The 19,794-nt window shown below is 33.6% G+C and overlaps 2 protein-coding genes across 2 annotated transcripts; both read left to right on the plus strand.

The window, feature by feature from the left end:
- The first annotated feature begins 6,138 nt into the window (after nucleotides 1-6,138).
- On the plus strand, nucleotides 6,139-14,130 carry LOC110915659 (probable metal-nicotianamine transporter YSL7). Its single transcript, XM_022160389.2, has 7 exons — nucleotides 6,139-6,662; nucleotides 6,746-6,829; nucleotides 10,354-10,517; nucleotides 10,606-10,703; nucleotides 11,566-11,700; nucleotides 11,785-11,974; nucleotides 12,906-14,130. Exons 1-7 carry the CDS (start codon nucleotides 6,335-6,337, stop codon nucleotides 14,010-14,012), a joined length of 2,106 nt encoding a protein of 701 aa, XP_022016081.1. The 5' UTR covers nucleotides 6,139-6,334; the 3' UTR covers nucleotides 14,013-14,130.
- Nucleotides 14,131-16,622: 2,492 nt separating this feature from the next.
- LOC110918336 lies at nucleotides 16,623-18,260 on the plus strand. Its single transcript, XM_022162673.2, has 2 exons — nucleotides 16,623-16,892; nucleotides 17,927-18,260. The coding sequence occupies exons 1-2, from the start codon at nucleotides 16,730-16,732 to the stop codon at nucleotides 18,103-18,105; spliced, it is 342 nt and encodes a 113-aa protein (XP_022018365.1). The 5' UTR covers nucleotides 16,623-16,729; the 3' UTR covers nucleotides 18,106-18,260.
- The last annotated feature ends 1,534 nt before the right edge of the window (nucleotides 18,261-19,794 follow it).

A 19,794-nucleotide genomic window follows, 5' to 3' on the forward strand; every position in this document is an offset into this window, starting at 1 on the left:
GGACTATCCGAGTAACAAAATGACAAACCATAGGGAGCATATATGCTATTTTCAAAAGGTGGGGACTAAACGTGAAAAAACATGAAACCACAGGGACCATCCGGGCAATTAACTCTATATTTTATTTAGAATATAAATATAAATGTTAAAACTTGGGGCTAATTTAATGACAAGTTTGGGTCGTTTATAATGAGCCAGATTCAAGTGAACTTTTTCTCGAGCTTTGAATACTTGGTGCTAAATAATTCAAGTGCATGATGAATTCATTTCTGCATAGCATCAATAGGTACTCATCATACATTGATAGGTCAACTGGTTAAGGGGTTAGTTAGACTTAGGGTGGCCGGGTCACTCGCGGGTAAGGGGCTCACGGGTTCGATCTCGTGCCAGAACCCCGTCGCCACCCCTACGGGTTGGCTTGGCGGATAGAAAGTCCGGGTAGAGGAACCCGTTTGCTGGTTGTTGTTTGCGAGTCAAAGAGACCGTTCAACAGTTCTTTTGACCGTTGAAGGGCCTTGAGAACCCTCCCCTGCGCCATGGACAAAGGAATTTAGGGTTAGAATTTTGTGGGCTCTGTCATTCAAATAAAGGAGACGATATCTGCTATTCAATTTTACCTCTTGGGTGGAAAAATCTACTTTTACCTCTTAAAAAATATTATTTACACTAATTTTAGTCCTCAACTTTACACTTCTAAGTTTTTTTTTTTAATTTTTCTTTTGGTTTTATTAATTGTATTTTTATTAACTTTAAGCGGTGAGCAAATAAAAAATTAATAAACAATTTAACGTTGAATTTATTTAAATTAAAAAAAGAGTTTGGGGCATAGGTAGGCGTCACCACCACTTACTAGTTAATGGGTACTTTAAGCAATATTTGAAATGGCGAGTGATGGTTAGTCGGGGCTAGGGTACTTACCCTTTTATGCCCCTTCCTCCCTTAGTAGTGCAAGGGGGAGTCGTCTAGTTCACATTCGTGTGGTTGTGTACCATCTTTTCTCCTTGCATCGTGTTACCATGACGTGACACCTCGAAAATTTGCAAACCATAGGAACTGACCAGGCATTTACCTCTTATATTAACTATTAAGGTTTGATACAAATTTTAAGTGGGCTGGAGACTTAAAAATTGAAAGACTTCAACTGAATATTTCTATGTGGCCCGATCATATTGTGAAATAGATTGGGCCGATGATAATTTTTTTTAAAATAGTGGGCTGAGATTTTAGTTGGGCTTTTTTGTGTTGAAGAAATTAGTGTACTAAAATACAAACTACTAAAATATTTCGTGCGTTGCGGTGGTACGTCACGTCGTATATTTAACTCGAGTAAAACCATAGAAATGTAGATAAAAACTTTCATGACGAAATGTGGATAAAAACATTTATGACATTATATTCTAAAAGTAAATCACGAAAAAGTCACATCCTAAATAAATTAAACTTGATTAAAACAGTGGCATATCCAAATTTATTACAATTAATAAATAAATTTAACTAATAAAAATTGTAATTAGTCTAAAAGTAAAAATAATATAGAAAATATAACACACATTGTTTAACATATTTAATACATAGGAAAAAAAAATCATTTTAGTATAAAATTATTGACTATCTATGTTTCTTAGTTGGTAAAATAAATTATGCCTAAGTTTAAGTTTCATGTGTCTAAACTTAAAAAGGGAAAACTTTTGATTTCTAAAATAATAATAATAATAATAATTAGGGGTGTTACACTATTAAAGTTCCATAGGTGTCTTCTTGAGAAGGGTCGAGAGTCCTGTTCGATTTCTCAGTAGGTTTAACACTTAACGACCCAGTTCCATAATAGTTCATGCCCGGTAAAAAGATAATTGATAGCATATATGATTCCAGCCTAGGTTGTCGTTTTATCATTATCTGAGTGAAACCCAAGTTCCAAGTTGTGCCTTAGTTCGTTTGTTTTAGTTAGTATTTAATTAATTGCAATTGTAGGGTATTAGAAAACCCCCTCTCAAAATATAATAACAATTAGTCGTGTCAGTCATTAAGTCTAGTGAGTCTAGTTTACGAAATCAAAAGAGTCTCGTGGGTTCGATTTCCGGACTTACTTAGCTTTACTAGAATCGATAGATTCATTTGCCGGTTAGTAGTTTAGTCGAGTTTTAAAGAGTGTAGAGTTTAACTTAATTAGTGTCTAGATTAGGGTAATTTAGTTAATAATTAATAAACTACTTTTTGCACATCAACACTACTAACAACTAACAAACAAACTTGTAAGCTAAAAGAACTTACCTTGACCTTGCGTCTCTTGTTGCTTCGGGTCACTTGATATTTCCTCCTTCACTCCTACACTTAATGAATTCTTGTTTAGATTCATGAATTTCATTCCATTAGATAATTACAAAATCAACGTGACTCCAAAGTCACCACATACAAGGTTTTTTAATATTCTAAACATTAACGTCACAAATAGTTATCACAAATCCACATAATTAACATTACAAGGCATTTCATCAAACACTTGATGGCATTCTAAATTCGCCTTCATTCAAGTTGCGTATTTACTAGTAATTGGCCATGTTTACACTAGATATTATGTATCATATTAACATTTCACCATCATATCCTCTTATTGCTTGATTTATACCCACTATTAAACCTACAAGCTCAAATTTAAACCTACAAGCTCTAATTTCATGTTCATTCTACCCTTTTCCCTTAGATATTATTTTGTCCTACTTGGTTTTCTTAGCAATGTTTATAACGAAACAACATCACTAAGTCAATTAAGTTGATACCAAAGCAGGGGCGGATTTAAGAGTAAGCCAAGGTAGGCGGACGCACCCCGGGAAAAAAAAATTTAGTGCTAAGTTCCGTCGAAAATCCCGTCCGCACCCCTTGGAATTTTCCGTCCGCACCTCTTGGAATTTTTCGTCTGCACCCCTTAGGTAAAAAGTGTTATCAATTTATATTTTAATTTTTTTAGTAAACTCTTATTTTTTTAAATACATCTAACTTATATAACTTTTAATACCTAAATAACTAAACCCAAATACCCAATACCTTTAACTAGCCCACTACTAAGTCTTAGCTCAATAAACAAACCCAAAAAATCAACAATATTTCAAAATAAAATAAAATAAACAAGCCCAAAACCCTTACATATTTGTTAGTGATGATATTTTGCCTTTTTTTTATAGCCGCATACATCACACAGTAGATCTGATGGGTTATATTTGTTAGTGAATAATGTTTGGCTTTTTCTTTTTATGGTGTATTTGTTGTTTCGATGATTTTTAGGGTTATTTACATTATGATTTCTAGGGTTGAATAGTTGATATATTATGTAATATGTTAGAGTGAATTGCAAGCTTTGTCCTTTATATTTAGGCCATTTTGCAAGTTTTGTCCTTTATGTTTAAATTTGACGAGTTTTGTCCTTTATGTTTGAAAATCAAGCACGTTTTACCCTTTGGGGCAAAACGTGCTTGATTTTTAAGGACAAAACGTGCTTGATTTTTTAAACATAAAGGACAAAACGTGCTTGATTTTTAAACATAAAGGACAAAACGTGCTTGATTTTTAAGGCCCAAAGGGTAAAACGTGCTTGATTTTTAAAAATAAAGGACAAAACTCGTCAAATTTAAACATAAAGGACAAAACTTGCAAAATGGCCTAAAGATAAAGGACAAAACTTGCAATTCACTCAATATGTTATGGAGCCATGTTTTGGATAGATTTCAAAAAATGAAAACCCGTAGGGTGACGTTTTAATTATGTTTGTAACATGGTTTGACATATTTTTGATGATTATATAAATTTAGTTTGATGTTCTTTTGTTTTACATGACCTGACCCGACCCGATACGAACCGATTTTTTACTTATATACCTTGGGGCCTAAAATTTTTAAAAATGGTTCGCACCCCCATGGATAAAAATCCTAGGTCCGCCACTGTACCAAAGGTGTAGCATTACAAAATTAGTTAGTATGGTTGTCAATATCCTTGTACCAAATGTATAAATAGACTTTGTCACACACACACATATATATGGGTAAGGTTTAGCTACAAACTTTAACTTTCCTAAAAAGTGTAAAAAGTCATAAAACACTATAATTTCAGCCATAAAACACACCTAAACCCACATAAGAAGATTACTAAAACACTATATTCAAACCATAATAATTCATAAAAACTTCAAACATACTATTGTAGAACTATGAATATAAAACACAACATGCTAATCATCACAAAACACAATAATGCTGAATTTTTTGCATAAATAGGTGGTTTGAACCACAAAAGAGTGTTAGTAGGTGGGTAAACATTTTGTTTTCACATTTAGGTAGGTTGTGGTTCCATACAGCGACTTTCATGAAGTATTTCTGCCAAATATCAGAGTTTCTGCAAAAGCTGCACAAAATGTTGAAGGTTGCTGTTTGATACAGCGACCTTCTGAAAGTCGCTGTATCAACTTGCAATGTTATAGAAAGTCGCAGTTTCATCTTACAACCTTATTGAAGGTTGCTGTTTCATACTACAAGCTTATTGAAGGTTGCTGTTTCATACTACAAGCTTATTGAAGGTTGTTGTTTCATACTACAAGCTTATTCAAGCCTAAAATAAACAAAAAAATAGATTATCAAAGTTGCATTACTAATGTTACTCAACCTTAATTACATGAAAATAACGTGGTCAATGATTTCTGCTTTAGAATTATGTTATTTTTCTAAACGTTCTACTCATGTTATTCTACTAAAATGATTACAAAAGGATAATACTGATCAATGACTATGTTCGTTGATCCTATACTCATTGTTGGGGAGATATGATCCTTTTATCGTCATTGTTAAAAACATATTTTTACACCTCATGACCCGACCCCCACACTGAAAATAAATTTGGTCAATATTTTACGAGGCACATGCCACTATACAATCTTCAATACATAAATATAATGTCAATCAACGACTTCTATGTTAAAAATGTGGCGAGATTGCCTAGCTCATGCCTTTGTAAAGAAAAAAAAAAGATTTACCATTACCAATTGATACACAATCAATATGGACGATACACGAGTCAGTAGTCACAATCATCATGTAGATATAAAATATAAAATTCTAACTCTAATTCCTAAATTTGTGATTAAGCCTTAAAACGGTTTGTTAGTTGTAGCTAGACCTGGCAAAACAAGCCTTAAATAAACGGTTTCTTCTTCCAAAATCTAATTCATATTTATATTCATAATCTATTTTTTGTTTATTTAAGGCTTCATATTTTATTAATTTTGCAAATCCATGTAAATTAATAAAGTTGTTCCATATTCTATTTTTAAATTAGTTATATAATTATATTTGGTAAGGTTGCTGTTTCAAACAGCGACCTTTGGTAAGATTGCTGTTTCAAACAACGACCTTTGGTAAGGTTGCTGTTTCAAACAGCGACCTTTGGTAAGGTTGCTGTTTCAAACAGCGATCTTATGAAGGTTGTAAGATGAAACTGCGACTTTCTATAACATTGCAAGTTCAAACAGCGACTTTCAGAAGGTCGCTGTATCAATCTGCAACCTTCAACATCTTTGGCAGCTTTTGCAGAACTTGCCAGATTTTGCAGAAAAATTCATTGAAGGTCGCTGTATCAACTTACAACTTACCTAAAAGTGTAAACAATATGCATGAGCACCTAATAACACTCTTTTCTTGTTCAAACCACCTATTATTGCAAAAAATTCCAATAATGCTTGTCATTCAATAATCAGAGCCTTATTATCCAAAACACAAAACACGACCCACATATGTGATGTTTTAGTAATCTTCATTTTGTTATTTGTGGATTTTGGGTGTGTTTTATGGTTAACATTTTGATGTTCTATAACTTTTTATAAAGTCCAAATTTCATTAAAAGTGTAAAAAGTTTAAATTAGAGCTATAATTTGAATAGTTTCCATCCTACATATATTGCTCATTTTAATTTCATATATGATACACACTTATAAATAAAATAAACACATTCACTTCTCTTCCTATACCTCTTTCTCGTGATACTTTACATCTAAACTAGTTTAGAAAACTAAAATAAGAAAACCAATAAACAATTCTTAACCCATTTTTACATTAAATTAGATTAATCCAATATTGCATTATTAATTAAGATCTATATAGAAAGAAAAGTGTACACACAACCATGCATAATATACCACAAACAATGCAAAGATCTCCAACTCCATCTATCAATCACTCACTTCACATCACCCCCCAAACCATTTCAACACTCACATCTTCTTCTTCTTCTTCATCTCTTCTCATTCTCACTCTCCTCTCATTTCGTGCATGTAAATCACCACACAAACAACCACATGGATCGATCCTCTTCACGCAGGGACGCCGGATCAGGCCGTGCTTACGACGACATGCAGACCAGCGAAAGCGACGGCAAAGGAAACAAGACGGACACCGGAGAAATCGAAACAATCGAGCGGATCTTCGAGTGCAAAGAGGTTCCCACATGGCAGAAACAGCTGACTGTTCGAGCGTTCGTCGTTAGTTTCATTCTGGGAATCTTGTTCACGTTCATTGTCATGAAGCTTAACCTAACCACCGGAATTATTCCGTCGCTTAACGTCTCTGCTGGACTGCTAGGGTTTTTTTTCGTCAAGACGTGGACCAAGTTCTTGAATAAATCCGGTATTGTTCGATATCTGTTTTGACAGTACAATCCCTATATTACTATACAAACTGCTATAGATTTGTGAATATTAATGTAACAGGTATGTTGAAGCAGCCGTTTACGCGGCAGGAGAATACGGTCATTCAGACGTGCGTCGTTGCAACCTCCGGGATTGCGTTTTCCGGTATCTTTTCTCTCTATAATTTTCTTACTTTACGCACTTCTGTTTGACACGTCAGCTGTTGTTCGCTTACTTTTCGCAAAGGAGATCACGAGAAAATATGAAATTGGGTTGTGGAACTAACTATAATACGTATAAGGTGGTGTATTTTATCATATCATATACTAGGTTATAACCCCGTGTATTACACGGGTTAAGAAAATAAAATATCAAATCGTTAGTAACGAAGATTTAACAATTATAAAACGATATTTTAAGACACTTTTTTGATATCCGAACAAAATTTTATTTTATGTATGATCAAAACTTGTGATGTTTGTCAAGTTTATAAATATAAAAACATTTAACCATCGATTAGAAGATAAACTGTATCATCGACTTTCTCACGACGTGAACCCAAGTTTTATTTAAATAACAGTGGTCTTAATTTATTAGTTCTAAAAATATTGTTGAAATGTTTAGATTAGGCATATAGCAATTAGCCAATTAGATAAACTTATAGCTACAAAATAATATTTAAATTAATTAGATAAGTATAAATTATCGGTAATTATTAAGTTATATAACTTTAAAATTTAAACATATAGACTTGAGTTGCATCTTAAAAAGATGGTTGTTTTTAGATAAATTTATTAGTATGATAAATGTACTTATTATTCATCTTGTATTTTAAATATATTAAATAAATAAATTATTTGGTAAGCAAGTAAATCATTCCCTCCCCTCTCGTTATGAAAATGCTCGATATTTGTTTCAATTATTAAGATATAATTTCTAATATAGTAATTAATATAAAGAAGAAAATCGTTCCCCCCACCCTCGTTATGAAAATGCAATATATTTGTTTTAATTATTAAGATATTTCTAACCTAGTAATTAATATAAATAAATAATAAGATAATTTATGAAACTTTATTCGTAATTTCTTAACATCTGAGCCCCCAACGTCTTTTTTTCTAACCGTTTTAGCCCCTAACACTAACCTCATCCATTAAATGTTAGGGGCTAAAAGGGTTAGAAAAAAGACGTTATGGGGCAAAAAATTAGAAAAAAAGACGTTGGAGGCTCAGATGTTAAAAATTCTTTTTGGGTTAAAAAAGTAAAAGTGCTATAACCACAAGGGCCAAAATCATAATTTACTCTATTAGTTAAATAAATAATATTATAAATGAGAAGGAGATTATACTAAATAATAATTATCCATAAAAAATTAAACTAAATAATATTTAGTATGAAAATTATCTATAATTAATTAGAAAAGATTAAACTAAAATAATACTTATCTATAAAACATGGCCTAATATAATAACAAGTGTTCTCAAAATGGTTTTTTTATTATATAGTATAGAATAGATTTTATTATATAGGAAAGAAGTATAGATTTTATAAAATGTATAAAATATGTTTAATAAACATATATTAATTTTTAGAATTTTGCTTTGGTAATTATTTGTATTAGTATTCGTGTATTATAATTCATAACTTAATTTTTATTTATAGTGATAATGATATATTATTTTTTTATTAAATGCAATTATCTCTTGAAAAAGATAACAAAAAATAAATGAAAAGCAAAATCATCTTTTATTATTAGATGCAATTATCTCTTGAAAAAAGTAACAAAAACATCTAATATAAATGGATATGACGTAAATTTATTTTACTTAAAAACAGATTCTAAGATAATCCTTTTAAAATTTAAACAAACACATAAGTTTCTTGTTTTATATATTTAGTTAATTAATATAAGATACCTTCAATGAATGACATGTGTCCACTTGTTAGTTTCTTTTATATTATATAGTATAGATATAGATATAGATTGTTACTTAATTAATTAAGTTTCTAAATTGAGAAAATATGAAATTGGGGTGTGAAAATTAATTGATGTACGGCAAATCGGCAAATATTAACACAACTACCGTATATGGGATTTCCAAGTAACTATAAAAAAACTATAAGGCTATAGGGTGTGGTCATGACCCTCATGGTCACCATGATCCTTCACATTGGCGCCATGTCACTCACTTCTAATCCATCATTCAAAACCATTAACCTAAGGGTGTGGTCATGACCCAAACCACTATTTCCTTATTTTAGTTTACTTTTGTGGAAAAGGAAAATGAAATATTGAAAAAGGAAAGTAGGCTTATGGTTGCCATGGTTTAATCCATGCCAACCATGGTGGATGAAGCAAGGGGGTGGTGTAGCAATCCATTGATGGTCCTATGTGGCATTAATGACCCAACTCATGCTCCCCACACCCTTTAGCCTAAGAAAACAGGTAACTAACGTAACTAAGAAAAGGTCGAACAAATTTAGACGAAAGTCATTTACAAACGTTCATAACACATTTCTAATTTACATATGATGCAACTTAACCTTTACAACTACATTAAAATTGCTCAGAGTTACAAATACATGTCATTAACTACTCAATATCAAAATTTAGGATTAATGTATAGTGCAAAATTACATTATATTGTTATACATAGTCCATAGAAATATTTTTTTTAAATAATATATGCATTGGATTTATTTTAGTTTTACTTTTAATTTATGCCTCACTTTATGGCATCTCTCTTTTTTTTAGCTAATTATGTTCACACGTTATTTTGTTTCAATTAAGTGTATAATATTTGAAATAATATAAAAACTAATAAATTTATATTTACATTAGTTTAAAAAATAAATATTTAAACTAATACCCATTTCAAAGGTCTTAATTATACTGTTTTAAGAATCCATATTTGGGAACTAATTTTTACTTTTAATATGCTTAACCGTTTATAAACATGTGAATTAAAAATTTATATTATCTGAATAATATACTTAATATTAATAATTAATAATTAATAATTAAGAAATAAATAACTTTACATCATGTTTGACGCCAGATTTTCTAAAACTGCCAACCAACGGTTGCCAGTCGCTTTTCGATGGATTTGGCCCCCCACAATCTGTACGAGGTTAATTTCCTTGTCGTGCTTGACCGTCTTTTGCCTTATATATGTCGTCTTCCTAACAGTGGATTTTGCATCATGATATAAGATACTAAGAATTTTAAAACTTACATGTCATAGAATATCTTATTTTGGACGTTACAATTTCCCAACTTGCAATCTCTTCGTTCAATGCAAGTTGGTATATACCAAATATGCTAGATTCATTAGATAATTGCATTCGACATATATTAACTTACACTATCAACACAATACATATAGATAAATATCACAAGTATATAAATTTGGAATTTTATCTAACATGCTTGTAGCCCAACGGTATTAAGGAGTGTGTAGTAAAGGTGTTCATCTCTAATTAGTCCTATGATGAACTTTGGTGTAAATTTAGGAGTATATTTAATGGATGTGTGAGTCAGGCGTTAAATTATTTTTTCTAACATACGTTTAGTTTCATCAACTTTTTCTTCAAGTTCATTGAAAAAATGATCTCTAGGTTTATAAATGATTTGTTTCGAAACTCAATATCATCTAGCATTGATATTGTAACAACTGAATAACTTACAGGAGGGTTTGGTAGTTACCTCTTTGGCATGAGTGAAGTCATTGCCAAACAGTCAAACGAAGATAACGCGGCCGAGAATATAAAGAACCCTTCTTTGGGTTGGTTGATTGGTTTTCTGTTTGTTGTTAGCTTCCTTGGACTATTTTCGGTTGTACCTCTTCGGAAGGTAAAGTACGAGGAAACTACATTAATTGCTCACACGAACGCACATCTAGCATAAATCAGTATGTCATAACGAATTATACGCTTTGCAGATAATGATCATCGACTTCAAACTAATTTATCCCAGTGGTACTGCGACCGCACACCTTATCAACAGCTTCCATACTCCTCAAGGAGCCAAGTTAGCTAAGTAAGGCTTATGACCAACTAACTTAACCCGCCATTTGAACATATAAATGTTACCTTTCTTAAGAAGTTTACAAGTCATGCGAACAACTGTAAAAAGGTTTTTTCCAAGTCTTATAAAAGGAGAGTGTAGAATTAAGGGTTTATATGCAATGGCGGAGCTTGAACGAAAAGTCAGTGGGGCCGGACTCTCAAAATCCAAATCAGTGTGTCGGACTCTCAAAATCCAAATTAGTGGGGATCGGACTCTAAAAAATTCACTACTTTACTCTAAAAAACTCGGAAATTTTCAATAAAATTAACACTATGAGCGAAAAATCAGTGAGAGCCGGAGCACCCTGAGACACAGGAAAGTTGCGCCCTTGTTTATATGTATATTGGAACTTTTTTTTGTTTTTTGTTTTTTTTTTATAGAAATGGGTTGTTTTAAAATGTGATGAAAATGAGCCATGTTTTCGTTAAAGCTTGTAAAATGGGTTATTTTATTTGTTGAGTTTAAAAAATGGATTAGTTGTTATTTTAGATAATGACTATGATATCTTGAATTTAGCAATATGTGATAAGTGGTGTTTCAGGTATTTTGTCATTTAGTTGTTGATGTCGCATCTCATGATAGCGACATTATTAGACGTCATTGGTTAAAGATAGTGACTTTAACAACAAAATGCCAAAAAACCAAAAAACGCTTACGAATTGCGAAATTCAAGAGAGTAAAGTCATTATCTAAGATGGAAACTAACCATGATTCAAACTCTACCACAAAAAGCCACTTCTATTATTGGTTTTAAAAAAGCCCCATTTCTTAAAAAATATCCATATGATATATGGGTTCAATAATCTCACAATTCTTGCTATCTCAATTGTAGGAGACAAGTGAGAACTCTTGGGAAATTCTTCACTTTCAGCTTCCTATGGGGTTTATTTCAATGGTTCTTTACTGCAGGAGAAGGCTGTGGTTTCTCAAGCTTCCCTTCACTTGGCCTTAAAGCATATGAACACAAGTCAGACCATCTAATATCTCACTCAACTTCTTAACAATCTTTAAGTTCTTTCTTGATATGATTCTTTAACTTATGTCAAACCAGGTTTTACTTTGACTTCTCAGCGACTTACGTGGGCGTTGGCATGATCTGTCCCTATCTGATCAACATATCTTTGTTAGTCGGAGCAATAATTTCATGGGGTTTGATGTGGCCGCTCATTGACCTAAAAAAGGGTGACTGGTACCCTGCAGACCTTGGACCGGGCAGCCTCCATGGCATACAAGGTTACCGGGTAAAGTCCCTTTTTAATAAAACAGTAATCACCAAAATGACTATCTTGACCGATAAGTTTGAAAAAACTTGAATGTTAAAAAGTTCCATTAACAAGTGCCTGGCATGTGTCATGACGCAACATATTTCAATCTTGGTGTAGCAAATCCATTCACCTGTGCCAGATTCTTTACCATTTTTTTAAATTGGCGCAACAAATCCATGTTGCTTTGCTAGGGGCCCCGTCAAACTGCATAGGAAATGAATATGTTGTGCCAAAAAGAAATCTACTCCATTAAGAATGAAATATGTTGCGCTCGCGCGACAAAGTGTGTCACGTGGAAACTTTTGGTTGCTGAAACAATTTCTTAACTAAAACAAGGAAAGAAAAAAAATATTAAGAAAAATGTAAGGCTATTATGTCAAACTCACTGTTCAAGTTGTCAATTTTAGTGTTTTATGCGTAAGAAAAATCACCAAAATAGACATATTGACTTAGAAAATTAGTGTAAGGGACATGTATATTTAGCCCTTAGCTGGCGGATCTTATGTGTATTTTCCAACGTTTTCAGAACCGGACCGGACGTCGAACCGGTCTTCTTACCGGTTCAATGGTCCGACCGGTCGGACCGGACATAAGAACCGGAAGGTATCGTAAATATTATAAAAATTAATAAGGTTAAATCTGAAAAATATATAAAAAACTGGTCCCTCCGGCCCGATACCATGACCCGGACCGGCTCAACCTCCGTCCGGTCCAGATTTGAAAACACTGGTATTTTCTGATTGCCACATTTTAGATTTGGCTATTTTAGTAACAACTAAATATAGATGTCCATTTTATTAATTTTTTCGGAAAACATGTATATTATGATTTTTTTTTCGTTCGCATATAGGATTCATGTATAAACCTTAATTAAGACATAAGTTGATAACCTATTTCACAATCACAGGTGTTCATCGGCATAGCAATGATCCTAGGTGACGGTCTCTACAACTTCTTCAAAGTCCTCGGCCACACATTCCATGGTCTATACCGCCAAATGAAAGGAAAAAAATCCGAATCCGAAATACCCGTTAGCCGAAACTCCTCACCGGAACTCGCTTCCCTCTCCTTCGACGACCAGCGACGCACCCAACTCTTCCTGAAAGACCAAATCCCCATGTGGATCGCCATTGCAGGCTACCTTATCATTGCAGCAATCTCCATCTTCATCCTCCCACACATTTTCCACCAACTCAAACGCTACCACATTGCAGTTATCTACTTACTAGCTCCCACATTAGCATTTTGTAACGCCTACGGTTGCGGGTTAACAGACTGGTCTCTTGCCTCAACGTACGGGAAGCTCGCCATCTTCATAATCGGAGCGTGGGCTGGAGGTGAAAACGGGGGTGTTCTAGCGGGTTTAGCCGCGTGTGGAGTCATGATGAACATTGTATCAACTGCTTCAGACCTTATGCAGGATTTTAAAACTGGGTACATGACGTTAGCTAGCCCGCGGTCCATGTTCGTAAGCCAGATGATCGGTACCGGTATGGGTTGTATCATTTCGCCTTGTGTGTTTTGGCTTTTTTACAATGCGTTTAACAACTTTGGTGTCCCGGGTTCGACTTACCCGGCTCCTTACGCGCTTATTTATCGCAACATGGCGATTTTGGGCGTGGAGGGGTTCGCGGCATTGCCTAAACATTGTCTGGCGTTATGCTACGCGTTTTTCGCGCTCGCAATTGTTATAAATGGGATTCGGGATTTGGTTGGGAAGGCGAAGGCGAAGTATATACCGATACCGATGGCGATGGCGATCCCGTTTTATATTGGAGGGTACTTTGCTATTGATATGTGTGTTGGGAGTTTGATATTGTTTGTTTGGTCAAAGGTGAATAAGCCGAAGGCGGCCGCGTTTGGGCCCGCGGTCGCCTCGGGTTTGATTTGTGGTGATGGGATATGGACGCTGCCGAGCTCGATACTGGCTTTGGTGGGAGTGAGACCTCCTATTTGCATGAAGTTTCTTTCTAGGGGGGTTAACATGAAGGTTGATGAGTTTTTAGGTTCTTGAGAATGATTTTATGGTTTTGGTTTGATTTGGTTAATTTAACGTTTATGTTTATGTTTCTATGCATGCAGTTAAGGAATAGGTAAACAATTGACGATGCTACATTAGTTGGTATTAGCTATAAATAAGTATTGTCTTTGCTGCACAATTTTTTAAGTATTGTTATTGTTTGTAGTATTATGATTGTTTATGAGTAGGCGTGTATAAAAAGCTCGTAACAAAGACTGGTAAAAACTTACTCGAATTCGGCTTATTTGTAAATGAGACAAGCTTGAACCAAGGTAAACTCACTCAATTGACTGGTAAAAACTTACTCGAATTTGGCTAATATTATTGTATTGTTCTTAGGGGGTGGGGTGGTCATCACTCATCACTCACAACACCCAATCAAGTTCCGCCATGTTATCAACCATTTTTCATCACTCACAACCTTTTTTAGTGGCAATGGTCATCACTCACAACACCCAACAATAAACCCTCACACCCCTTACATCCATTTATCACTCAACTTCCATCACTCATTGAATTTATCACGGACTCAATCCCATCACTCGTGGAATTTATAGGTGGCGGTGGAATTTGTGTTTGTTCCACGCGTGGAACATGGCTATCACAGGGGAAAACGAAACCACCCTCAGTCCCCTTATTATATAGATCCATGTTAAAGTTTTAATCAATTTAATTATCCTAGTTAAATACAACATTTACCTGTTAATTGTATAAAATTATTCAAACTCTGAAAGAAAATGTTTAAGCGGCTAAACTTTAATTTGTTTGAACATCACTTTTCACATGAAACGTCTTTGAATCCGGGGTTTCAGTCGTTGAATTTACACATCGATTAATTATTCATAACCCAATGGGAGATCTAGACCAAAATTTGAGAGGTAATGTTTAAAACTTTATTTATCGTACTTCATACAATATAAATGATAAAATAAAAATAAAAACACGATAACAAATAAAGTTAAACACATATATAAAATATTTCTCCTCTACGGTTTTTTAAAGCTTAAAATCGAGCCATTACATCTGCTTCTTTTACTTTATAAAGCCCGAGCCGAGTTTGAGCCTAAAATAATGCTCATTCATTTATCGAGCCACTTTTGGTCCCTCTATATGGGATTTTTAGTTAAGTATAACCAACCCCACAACTTTCATCTATGTTTAACCCTTATGATCACACTATGTGACAACAAACTCATTTCAACATAAATTTGTAGGAGTTTAACTAACTTAGACATAATTACAACTTTAGTCCTCGTAGTTGGGTATTCTCCACTATTAGGAGAGGAGGGGTGGTCACTAGTGATAGATTTCTATCACTCCCACTATCCAATCAAATCATGCCATGTCATCAACCAAAATTCTATCACTAGTGATAGAAATGTAAGAGTGGTATCACTAGTGATGGAATTCTATCACTCCCAAATTTTTTAAATTTTCATTTTAAAATTAAATTTCACTAATTTTTTTAATTTTTTTAATTTTCATTTTAAAATTAAATTTCACTAGTCAAAACTTTCATTTTTCTTTCAACTTGCTAGCGTTATTAGTTTCCACTAACTGTATTACGAGTTTACCCTCGTGTTCACGTAAGCAAAGAGGCCAAAGTGTACAACGATCATTATTGTTTGGTCTTTGACATTATGGACCAAACTACAACTTTCCTTTTACTATCTAAATGTAAATCCAAAATGGGATGTTACAACAATGACGATAAATAAAATTTAAAGATAAACACTATTTAAAGTTGGCTTGTTTTTAAAATAAATAATGTTGTCATATGGTCTATATATGGCTTTTCCAGAGTTAAAAGTAGAGATGGGCTTAAATTGTTAATGTTGATAAAAATTGTAGTATTCCGAGTGGGACATCTAATATTTTCTATAAATAAGTTTTTAAAGATTTATAATTTGCATTTATAAATTATATATTTAACATTTATTTGTATTTTTATTGTTACATGTATTGTAATATGTAATTATCTATTATAGATATTTTTTTTATTGTATTAGTACCTAATTCCTTGTAGTAGAGGAGTTATAACCAATATATAAAAAGGATACTTTTATAATTTTTTTTGAACGATGACTTTCTTTTCTAGTGATCCAATGTCATATTGTTAAAACGGCAGTCCTAGGCAAGATCTGCTCATACTACGTTGTCTTAACCGGGTCCATGTTGGGTTAGTCAGACTTGATTATTGCGTTCCCCCGGAAACCGTACTGCCTCCACACGAGAAGTAACAGCCGGATGAAAACCGGTGTGCGGCTCAGAATCAAACCCCGCTCGATGGGTTTGTTACCATCATTGTCCAGTATCCATCCAATATAAGTATATGACATAAGTGGGAATTAAACTTGTGTCTCTATTGAAAAACTAAAGTATTCTACCGCTAGACCAGAAGGGGGATTATACTTTTATAATTGACTTTACATAAAGTGTAAAAGGTTGAAAATAAAGTATAGAGAAGCATAAAATTCCAACTTCGTATTGTCCAACTTTGTATTTTTGTATGATTTGGATTTTGTGGTGAATAAATAAGAAAAAGGACAGTAAATAAAAAATAAATATCGGGATATGTAGCACTTGGTACAGTGAAACTACAACGGCAGGCAGGCAGGCATGGCTCCTAAGAAACTGTGTCCGCCATCACTATTAATTTTATTTTATTTTATTTAAACCACACAAAATCCACCATTAAGAAGTAGAAGAAAATGAAGGAGCTTGCTAAGCAAGAGTTGAAGCTTCTCGAAGCTCAGCACCCGACCCGATTCAACTTCCTGAAGCTCCAACTCAAGGAATTCATACACCTTCTCGACCAAGAAGAAGAGGAAGACCAACAGCAGCAGCAGTTTTATCACTCTCCCATCACTCAAGGTTCCCTCTGTTTGTTTTCCACATTCTAATCGAATTTTTACTAAATGACTATATTATAACTAAAATTTTGTTTCAACCTTCACATGTATTTTGTTACATAACTTTTTATTTAGTTTAAATTGACACGTTTTTGTTTGTTTACATATTTTTTTAAAGTTTTATTCCTATTATGGATTTCTAATAAGAAATCTTTTATTAAGTATTTGAAATGTAGTCTTTATTTGAAATTTAATTTTGATTTATTTATTTTTTTGCACGTGACCCGAACCGACACAAATCGGACCGAATTTTTAATAGCATTCGTAGAAAAGGCTTAGGGCGTGTTTCGGATTCCTTTTGCCTTTTGACTTCTCAAAAGTCCTTTCCAAAAAGGAATAAGCAAGAAATTCTTACTTCTCAGTTTCTCCTTTGGAAGGCATAAAAGGCCTTTTCAAGAGGTGTTCGGGATTTCTTTTGCCTTCAAAAGTCAAAAGTCTGTGATTCTCAGAAGATGTTTGGCTAAGCTTATTAGAGTTAAAAAGGACTTTTGGGAAACTGGACTTTTGGGAAAAGTACTTTTTGAAAAGGACTTTTTAAAAAAAGTGTTTGGATTAACTTATGGGGTGGAAAAAGCCAAATATAAGGGGTAATTTAGAAAATTCATTTTTGAAAAGTCATTTCTGGATATAAGAAAACAAATATAAGGGGTAATTTAGTAATTTCATTTTTGAAAAGTCATTTCTGGATCCAAAAGTCACGAAATCTTGGCTTTTCAAAACCTCATGTTTCCTTCTTTGCAATAAGCTATTTTGAAAAGGACTTCTTGGTTATCCAAACATAAAAACAGCTTATTGACTTATCCATAAGTCAATAAGCTAATAAGCTGGTTTGAGAAGCCAATCCAAACATGCCCTAAGAAGTTAATAAGTCAAAATTAACTCGGAAAACGCCTTTTCAAAAGGAATCCCAAACACCCACTTATAATCTTAACGGGGTTTAAAAAAAGTTGTCCTAGCTTCCTTGTATATACTACTGATAATGAATTTGGTTAACAGAATCATCATCAAGCAGGAAGAGGGGGAGAGAGGAGGAAATGGATGACGGCTACAAAAAACGCGAAAACAAAATCCCAAGACGAACAAGACAAGGGATACGTGATGCCATTCACAAGGCTGAAGCTTGTCTTCATAAGATTCAGACGTTGAAGTCTTTCTTTTGCTCTTCTGATCACTAATCAATCTGGATTTTCATGTACCCATTTTGGTGCTCTTTTTTGTGGGTATGCCACTTTTGGTGTTTGAAATAGAAAACGACACCCAACCATGTATGGTTTTTTTTGGACAGCAAAGAATTTTATTCATCTCCAAAAGATTATACATTGTAGCTTTCTAGCCTAAGCATAGTAAATTACGATTTTGGCCTCTATGGTTATATCATTTTTACCCTTTTAGCTTAAAAAGGAATCTTTTAACATTTGAGATTTTGAGCCTCCAACGTCTTTTTTTCTAACATTTTTAGTCCCTAACGTCTTTTTTTCTAACCCTTTTGGCCCCTAAAATAAATGGATGGGGTTAGTGTTAGGGGCCAAAATGGTTAGAAAAAAAAGGACTTTGATGGCTTAGATGTTAAAAGATTCTTTTTTGAGCTAAAAAAGTAAAAGTGATATAACCACATGGGCCAAAATCGTAATTTACTCTTTCTAGCCTGTGACTAAATTTTCATTTTCAACATCTACAAAATCAAGATGCGGTAATAGTGATTCTCAACGATTGGGTGAAATGGGCGGTAAAGGGAATAGTGCCAGGCATCTGCCTGCACTCCCTTATTGACCCAACAAATTTACGATTTTATCCCGCTTTAAAATTATGATTTTATCATCACTTTAAAATTATGTTTTTACCCCACTTAAAAATAAATTAACGCTTTTGCTCCCAGCTAAAAATGTCAGTTTTGCCCCGTTTAGATTCACACTTTTGACATTAGTTTTTTTTCTTAAAATTACGATTTTGCCATCAGTTCAAAATTATGTTTTTACCCCCACTTAAAAATAAATTTACGCTTTTACTCCCAGCTAAAAATTTCAATTTTCCGCTCGGTTCAAAATTATGATTTTGTCCCTTTTAAATTTGCAGTTTTGCCATTAGTTTTTTTCTCACAATCAAGTTACGATTTTGCCCTCAAATTAAATTTACATTTTCTCCATCGTTTTTGTTTGTTTTCCTGGTTAAATTACAATTTTGCCCCCAGTATAAAATTACAGTCATACCGGCAGCTGCTTGGAACTCCTTCATTGGTCAATTTAATTTACGATTTTATCGCTGAATTAAAATTATGATTTTGCCATCAGTTCAAAATTACGATTTTCCCATCGTTTTAGTTTTTTTTAGCAAAACAATAAAAAAAATTTTTAATTGGTTGGCTCCATTTAATTTTTTTCGTGTCAAGACCTATTCTGGAGGTGCCCTTTTGAGGGATTAATACCTACCTTATTACGATCACGTAGCCATGTTCGATTCGAACAATGGCTAGACCATAATGGTCTAAACCGAAAGTCAAAGCGAATGTCAATTTGCTTGATTTTCGGCTAAATAATAGCCTATAAAACGAAATGAGCAGAGTAGGAACACTTACTTGTGTTCCTAGATAATGTTAGAACTCGGGGGATGCCTCTTGGAAGAGGCAAACTACAGAATAGAGTGATGGAGGAAATATTGAAGAAATGAGCAAGTTGCCCATGAACACAAGGGCTCTATTTATACTTGGAGATGGATTACTAAATTGATCCAGGTGTTTAGAACTGATCTAAGATCATTCCAGGTGCCCCTTGACGTGTTATGGACTGAGGATGGGTGGCAATTTGCGTGAAAGGTGGCAAGAAGGCAGAATACTTGGGTAGCAAACAAAAATCTGCCAAGATACGCAC

This window comes from Helianthus annuus, chromosome 16, assembly GCF_002127325.2.
Source record: "Helianthus annuus cultivar XRQ/B chromosome 16, HanXRQr2.0-SUNRISE, whole genome shotgun sequence".
Classification (NCBI taxonomy): domain Eukaryota; kingdom Viridiplantae; phylum Streptophyta; class Magnoliopsida; order Asterales; family Asteraceae; genus Helianthus; species Helianthus annuus.